The sequence below is a fragment of the Austrofundulus limnaeus genome, unplaced genomic scaffold (assembly GCF_001266775.1).
Source record: "Austrofundulus limnaeus strain Quisiro unplaced genomic scaffold, Austrofundulus_limnaeus-1.0 Scaffold570, whole genome shotgun sequence".
NCBI lineage: Eukaryota > Metazoa > Chordata > Actinopteri > Cyprinodontiformes > Rivulidae > Austrofundulus > Austrofundulus limnaeus.
In genome coordinates this window covers 127,440-135,954 of record NW_013952972.1, presented here as the reverse complement: position 1 = coordinate 135,954, position 8,515 = coordinate 127,440, and the positions used below count along the sequence as shown (strand labels likewise).

The 8,515-nt window shown below is 40.9% G+C and overlaps 1 protein-coding gene across 1 annotated transcript in view; it reads right to left on the bottom strand.

The window, feature by feature from the left end:
* The window catches only part of LOC106530884 (LON peptidase N-terminal domain and RING finger protein 3), a 14,558-nt gene that overhangs the window by 1,172 nt on the left and 4,871 nt on the right, over positions 1–8,515 (bottom strand). Inside the window, exons 2-11 of the mRNA XM_014026600.1 lie at positions 5,709–5,827; positions 5,505–5,627; positions 5,299–5,415; positions 5,025–5,196; positions 4,866–4,950; positions 4,664–4,778; positions 2,803–2,924; positions 2,490–2,648; positions 2,232–2,394; positions 1,949–2,098 (exon numbers count right to left, since the gene is read on the bottom strand). Coding sequence (XP_013882054.1) covers positions 1,949–2,098; positions 2,232–2,394; positions 2,490–2,648; positions 2,803–2,924; positions 4,664–4,778; positions 4,866–4,950; positions 5,025–5,196; positions 5,299–5,415; positions 5,505–5,627; positions 5,709–5,827 — 1,325 coding nt within the window. The remainder of the gene's footprint in view (positions 1–1,948; positions 2,099–2,231; positions 2,395–2,489; positions 2,649–2,802; positions 2,925–4,663; positions 4,779–4,865; positions 4,951–5,024; positions 5,197–5,298; positions 5,416–5,504; positions 5,628–5,708; positions 5,828–8,515) is intronic.

The following is an 8,515-nucleotide window of genomic DNA, read 5'->3' as shown; positions in this document are numbered from 1 at the left end:
GAATCTTTTGAATGGCTCTTTACAACTAACGACAGGAGCCAGATAGTGGGCAGTAACGAGCCATTTGTAGTTTTATTTCTTTTATTCCTCATATAATTTTACTTTTTTCATAATTAAATTGCTCCCGCTTTGCTTTTTTACGGAAAACAGGCTGAGTTCTGGTGTACAGAGGCTCATGGTGAGAGGAAGTGGGGTTTCCGCTTGACAAACACATGGTTCCACCCACATGACGGGATGACGTCATTAAGTACGGCTACGTGATGACGTGTTTTCCTACGTGATGACGTAATACGTTCAAAATCGAACGGATCTTTTGAACGGCTCTATGAAACAAACGACTCCCCAAGATCTGGATCCCTTCAAAGAACCATTTATCCCATCTCTAATATATATAGTGGTCATAAAATAAATACATTCAAAACGTTCAGTGTACCATATTTATTCGTGTATAATACGATCTCATGTATAATACGACCCCCCCTATTTTTAGCCTAAAAAGCAAAAAAAATTATTTCTCATACTACCTCTAATTTCATATGGTCTTCGGGATTTTTCAACCTTTGCAGTCTTCATATATATGAGTAAAATTATCATTTGACTGTTGTATTAGTTTTTAATTTTATTTTAACAACATTTGTACTAAAAGGTACACAACAACAAATGTATAACTACAACAAAAACTATCAAATGTTCATTTGTTAACTGGTGTGATCTAACAAACAGATAGAGCTGTGTGGCTCTATAACAAGTGTGGATGAAGCTGAATCAAAACCTTCAAAATCAGGCTCACCATCATCAGTATCATTAAAAGTTTCTGGTATTCCTCCTCTGTAATAAAAGGCATCAGAATTCCACACAACAAGAACCTCATCCTCTGTGTCTCGCCAGCGCCCCCTCTGGTGGGGAAACTTTTTTCAGGTAGACCAACTTTTACAGAACACCGGTAGACGGCAGCCATTACAGACGACCATGTGTTTGTTGTTGTTCCAGGAGTGGCCCAGTCCCACATTAATATCATTAGTTCGTTATCATAACTAAGCTGCAGGACTGCCTTTTTTTTCACATCATGTTGCCTGTTTGGATCTGTTACTGTCTCGCTCGGAGGCACAAAGGAGTTTTAGAGGTAAGATCGCTTCAACCACTTTTTACGACAGGGTTTCATTTCCGGACTCAAGGATTTTGTTAATGAGGCCGATATTTCAGTTAAAATACATCAGTAAAAATATTTATTCGAGTATAGTACTACCCCCAACTTTGTGCATGATTTTATGGATTAAATTTTACGTATTGTACTTGAATAAATACGGTAAATGTTTAAAATTTAACCAAACTTTTAAATTTTTGCATGGTAGAACCAGAAGCTGCTGTTCATATTAGTGACAAACAATAACAGTAACAACAGCTTTTTGACAAGTTTAAAGTTTCTTTAAAACTTTTTAAAATAAACTACAAAAACTAATCTAAAGCGCAAATTAAAATATAGTTGTATCTGCAACTGTATTTGATAATGTTTTGAACTTTTAAAATATTACATGGTAAAAACAGAAGCTGTTCTTCATATTAGTGACAAACTTTGGTGTTTTTTGATGAGTTACTTTCATTTTTTTCTTCTACTTTTCTTTTAAAATACGTTTCCATTCTCGGCAGGTTTCTAAGGTTCTTCTACATATTAAAAAGGTTGTTAAACATCTGAGTGTCGCACTACTGCTACTAGTGGTGAGAAGGTATATTGTACCTCATTTAAAATAATTGCCGTCCTGCAGCCCTCTGCTGCCCAAAGATAAAATCTGTTGTTGTTTTGAGGCCCTCAAGGTAAAGAAATAAAGGTAAAGAATCTCTGACAGACCCCTTCTGTGTGGTTTCTGACAGAACCAAGGCGGTGGTTCATTCCAAGATTTGAAAAGCAAACTAAAAAACAAACAAAGTAAACATGTTTGTGATTGTTTACCTGAAGTTCAGAGTCCTTCTCTGGCATGGGTCCAAAATGTCCTTCGATGCGCTGTCTCTGCTCAGCCTTCAAAGAGTTGACCCAAACCAGAGCCTGCTCGTACACAGCATCATGTAGAGACTGCAGCTCACGCTCCGCCTCACCCTCCACCTGTAAACACATACACACCTTTGAGCTTCAACAAGTTTCAGTTTTACTCTCTGGATCCATTCCCCTCTTCTACTGTGTGCACATGTCTACATCGACCCCCTTGTTTTACAGGTGATGCCCCCCAGCAGCATACCTTCACATCCTCCAGGTACTCTATATCAGCTGTGTTGTAGCCGTCCCTCTCGCGGTGCTGAACGACCTTGAACCTCCGTCTACCGATCGTGTCCACCACTGATCGGCCATCGGAAAAGAATTTGACATCACGGATCTCCAACAGGCAGCCGTAGTCTGCAAACCTGGAGGCAGAGGAACAACAAAACCTTTTTTTCTATGGTGCTCAACAGGAAAAAAAAACACACAACCAAGGATGCATGAAGGTCCTGATGCTGACCCTTTGAGGCCGTCCTCCAGACACATGCCAAAGCAGTTGGTTCCCGTCTCCATGCACCTGCGGACCATCAGTCTGTAGCAGGGCTCGAAGATATGGAGAGGACAGGGCACAGTGGGGAAGGCCATGGTGCACACGAACACAGGCACGTTCTTGTTAAGGCTGCACAGAAACAGGAATAATATATTCTTTGTTTACTGACACCTTCCAAAGGAACGTTCTTGATGAAGACCTGGGTCGGATTGGTGAACATTTCATCCAATACGGCTCAAGTATGCCTGCAGTGAGAACAGACTATGATGTCACACGAACTCACTTGGAAAGTTCAGCCATCTCCTCCAGGTGGATTCTCTGTCTTTCCATGAACTCAGAGGGAAGATACTTGGATATCAGCTTCTCCATCACTACCGTCTTACAGCACTGCCTCTGGACCAGGTACTGAGACAGACACAAACAGAAACTCCATAGTTTATTTCTGTGGAGCACGTGACAAAATCAGGGTCTGTGGGCCAAAATTAGTCTGCCACGTCTTTTTATGTGGCCTGCGAGAGCTTTAAAAATAATTAATGTCTTAAAAAGTGGCTTTAATGCTTACATTGACCATAAACTACATCTCCCATAATGCTTATCAATTATTTTACCCACAAAATGGCATCATCGCAACACTAGGGGGCGCTGCACAGGGTTTAAGGCAAAATTTGACACATAGAATCTCCATTTCACATCATTTTTGCTGTTGTATTGGCAAGTGGGAATTTCTCACGTACAAGTCATAAATATAAACTGGAACTCCCCTCCACCAGTGGGAATTCCCTGTTGGAAAGTGGGAGAGTCTAAAGTTCAAGACAGCAGCTACTCACCACAACTCATCGGTGAGTAAAACTCTCTTACTTTTACATTTAATAGTATTTCTGTATTTATTTCATATTTAGTCAGTTATAAAAGTAGTACTTTTCAGTGTTTATAAGTGGATATGTTAAAACATTGTTTCTATGCAGGAAATACCACGTAGAGCTCAGTTTTAGTGGTGCCCAGGAATGTGATGTTTAATGTTTAGTCAAAGTTAAACAAATGTTTGCAGTTAATTAGAACTGGCTCTTAGAGTTTGATTCGCCTGATATAGAAAAAGTAAACAGACATAAGCTGCGTTTCCATTGACCATGAAAATGCGCAAATTAGAATTTCGAAAACAAATTTGCTCAATGGAAACACGTCAATTTAGAAAAAAAATATGTTTTTCAACAAAATGTTTTTGCGCTAGGATGAGGTGGTTTTTCGGCCGTATCGAAATTGTTGTTTTTCGCAAAACTGCAATGGAAACATTTTTTTCGCATCACGGGAGTCACATGATCAACAACCAGCTGTTTCTACTGGCGAAAAAGACGATGACGAAGAAGATAACAGTAAGTAAGTAGTAGTAATATTACAGAATTAATAAAATAATGTATTAAACTCACCGACTACAATTTCCCAAAAACACAGCATACGTAGCCGCTCCCAAGTAGGGACTTGTCTCTGGAAAGCCTCGATAAAAGATGCCGACGTCTCCTCTGATGATGAGCGCTAGTGTCGTGGTAGCAACATGATATGTGTTTACATCCATCGCTGCCATGTTTNGCCGCTCCCAAGTAGGGACTTGTCTCTGGAAAGCCTCGATAAAAGATGCCGACGTCTCCTCTGATGATGAGCGCTAGTGTCGTGGTAGCAACATGATATGTGTTTACATCCATCGCTGCCATGTTTGTAATGACTTATCATGAGAACAAACGTATTCACGCGTGACTTTAATAGCATTTCTTACTTAATGGAAACACTGCAGTTGCGAAACTGTGTTTTATCGACATTAACAGAATATCGACAAAGTTTTGCGCACATTTGCAATGGAAACACAGCTTATGTTGACCCGAACGTTTGAAACCAGGCAAAAAAAAGTTTTCTTGCAAAGCCCCCTAAAATGGCTTTTGTTGGCACCATGTAAATATGTAAAAGAACTGAAATTAACTGAATTATATTTTACTGCTATCAGATACAAATACATAAACACAAATAGTTGCCTTTCACAGCAGCAAGCACTAATACAAAGAAATATGGGCCTAAACTGGAGCCTTGAGGAACACCACGACGTGTTTAATTTGCTCTCAGGCTTCACGTTCCGACTGGAGGGAAGCAGCATGTACCTCAGACAGCTCTTCTTTACAGAGGGGACACTTGGGGTTGTGGTCCAGACACCTCTCCAGACACTTCAGGCAGAATGTGTGACCGCATGGCGTCGTCACCGGCTCGTAGAACAGCCTGGATGGGAAACACAAATAAACGGTGTTATTAGAGGCTGTTTGCAGCACTCTGAGTTATTACATGTACGATTCAACAAAATCTCACCTCATACACAGAGAACACTCCACATCTATCGGGTCCATGAGGTCAGTGGACACGAAGCTCAAAGAATCTGACCCAGGTTCTGGTTCTGCGTGGAGAGATCACTGGACAGTAAAACCACAGATCATTGGGTGATCCTGTGGGGGCTCATGTTAAACTCACCTGTCTTTGATTTCTTCTGGTGTCCCTGTTCCTCCTCCTCTATGCTCCTTCGTTTCCGTTTCAGGAGGAGACAGTCACGGATCGTTTTGGGTTCAGTGTTTTCCAGACTCCCGTCTGACCGCTCAGGTGCAGAGAGAGTGGGCTCTGAGGACAACAGTCCAGGACTGGGGGTCTGAGGGACACACAGGTGAGACAAGGTTAACAGATGGATTAATAAAAAATGTGCATTGCCCCCTTTTCTCCAGGCCTGTTCTGAACGTCAGTGCGTCTTCACCTGGATGGAAGAACTGATGCTGCTTTTGATGTGCGCTCTGGAAGACAGGATGTTGGAGCAGTCTGAGATGTGTTCAGGGACCTGGTCTGTGGCGGGAGCCAGAATCTCACTGAGGAGCTGAGGGCAGAAACAGGAAGTGATGGACTTACTCTGTGTTGTAAAAGTGTGTATTTATACTCTTAATAAAGGCAGTACCATGTGTTTACCTTGTGAGCCTCTGTTTTAGCCAGCCTACAGTCGGGCTCTACAGACAGACAGATCAGGTACTCTCTCAGAGCCTCCTCAGTCCTGCCGAACGACACCAGGGCCTGAGCCTTCCGAACATGACCCTGAAGTCAGAGACAGAAAGACTTTATGTTCCTGCTACGAGCCCATGAACCTACCAGACGTTCTTCATCACGCTGCCTCACCTTGGACCAGAGGGGCATGAGTCTGCAGGCTGTCTCTGCATCCATCAGAGCCTTCTCATGATGCTTCAGACTGGACTGGATCTGAGACCGGTTACTGAACAGGATGTGGTCTGTGGGGGCTGAGGATAACAACAGGTTGTCAGTGTTTCACCTTCAGTTAGGGTCAAAATTAGGCTTATTTTATTTGTTTGGGACCACGAACAAAAGAAAAACACTCCAAAGAAGAAGCTGGATTGTGCCACTGGATTATTTTTATCTGCAGATTACATACAGAACATAAAACCCAATCAGTACCAGCAGCCAAGAGTCAACCCTTAAAATAAACAAGCCAAGGCTTCTAAACATATTTAAGTCAAATGTAAAATAAATATGATAAATAAATAGATAAATGTTCAAACGGTTAAAAAAAAATCAGTTTCACAACTTGGTCCTATTTGTGTAACAGATTAATGGATTACATCCATCCATTTATCAATCCATCCACCCATCTATCAATCCATCCATCCATCCATCCATCCATCAATCCATCCTTCCATCAATCCATCCATCCATCCATCAATCCATCCTTCCATCAATCCATCCATCCATCCATCAATCCATCCATCCATCCATCCATCAATCCATCCATCCATCAATCCATCCTTCCATCCTTCCATCCATTCATCCACCCATCTATCAATCCATCCATCCATCCATCCATCCATCCATTCATCCATCCATCATCCATCCATCTATCCATCCATCCTTCCATCTATCCATTCATCCACCCATCTCAATCCATCCATCGATCCATCCATCCGTCCATTCGTCCACCCATCTATCAATCCATCCATCCATTTATCAATCCATCCATCCATTTATCAATCCATCCATCCATCTATCAATCCATCCACCCATCCATCCATCCATTCATTCATCCACCCATCTATCAATTCATCCATTCATACACCCATCTGTCAATCCATCCTTCCATCTATCCATTCATCCACCCATCTATCAATCCATCCATCCATCTATCAATCCATCCATCCATTCATCCACCCATCTATCAATTCATCCATTCATCCACCCATCTATCAATCCATCCTTCCATCTATCCATTCATCCACCCATCTATCAATCCATCCATCCATCCATCAATCCATCCATCCATCCATTCATCCACCCATCTATCAATTCATCCATTCATCCACCCATCTATCAATCCATCCTTCCATCTATCCATTCATCCACCCATCTATCAATCCATCCATCCATCAATCCATCCATCCATCCATCCACCCATCTATCAATTCATCCATTCATACACCCATCTATCAATCTATCCATCCAACCATCCATCCATCAATCCATCATCCATCCATCCATTTACCTATCTATCATCTATCCATCAATTTATCCATCCATCCATCCATCTGTCCAACCATCCATCCACCCCTCCCTCCAGCCATCCATCTATTTATTCATCCATCCATTTATCCATCCATCTATCTTTCCATTTAGCCATCCATCCATCCATTTATCCATCCATCCTTAGCCATCTATCATCCATCAATCCATTCATTTATCTATCCATCCCTCCATTTATCCATCTATTCATCCAACCCTTTATCCATCCATCTAACTGTCCATTTAGCCATCTATCCATTCATTCATCCATCCATCTATCTATCCATTCATTCATCCATCCATCATTCTATCCATCCATCCATTTATCCATCAATTCATTTAGCCATCTATCCATTCGTTCATTCTTCATCCATCCATCCATCCATCCATCCATCCATCCATCCATCATCCATCCATCTAGCCATCTATCTTCATTCATCCATCTATCTATCCATCCCTTCGTATATTTATCCATCCATCTATCCATCCATTTATCCATTTATTCATCCATCCATCCATCCATCCATCCATCCATCTTTCCATTTAGCCATGTATCCATCTATTCATCATTCCATCCATCCATCCATCCATCCATCCATCCATCCATCCATGCATCCATGCATCCATCCATCGACTCATCCATCTATCCATCCATCCATCCAGCCAGACATCGACTCATCCATCCATTCATCCATCCATCCATCCATCCATCCATCCATCCATCCATCCATTCATCCATCCATTCATCCATCCATCCATCCATCCATCCATCCATCTAGTTTTTCTAGTTAAACAATACTCTCCAGAGTTTTGTGGAGCAGAGCTCTGTGGGAGAGGCGACCACTCAAACTTTGATTTATTTTTTCTGTTATAAAATATCAGCCAGTGGATCTACTGTTTGGACTTTGGATGTTTCATCAGGGACTTGTTTGTGTTGCACACAACATGTTTTCCATGGTGATCAGGAGATCCGCTCGGTACACTCAGCTGGACCTGACCTGGAGTTTTATCTCTTTAAGATGCTTTAGTTTGTGGTTTTATGAACAAATTCTATTTTTGAAAACATCTTTTATAAATCTGTGGAGCGCCTTTGCACAGATTGAACTTTATTGTTCTGATTTAAAACAAAGTGAAAACATACTTTTAATCTATATTTCAATAATCAGAGGCTGGTGGAAATGTTTGTTTTAATTTTTCAAACAAACTGTAGATTCTGTTTGTTTATTTTGAAAAAGCTCAAAATGAAAACATTTTATCACTTTTTTTTTCAATGTACAGCTTTCTAAAAAACAAGTTAAAATTTAGAGTAAATCTTTACTTATTACATATATATTTATATTTAAACAGTAAAAATTGTTATACAGCCGTTGAATTAATCTCATTTTATCCTAATGTTGTTTTATTTATTATTAATTTAG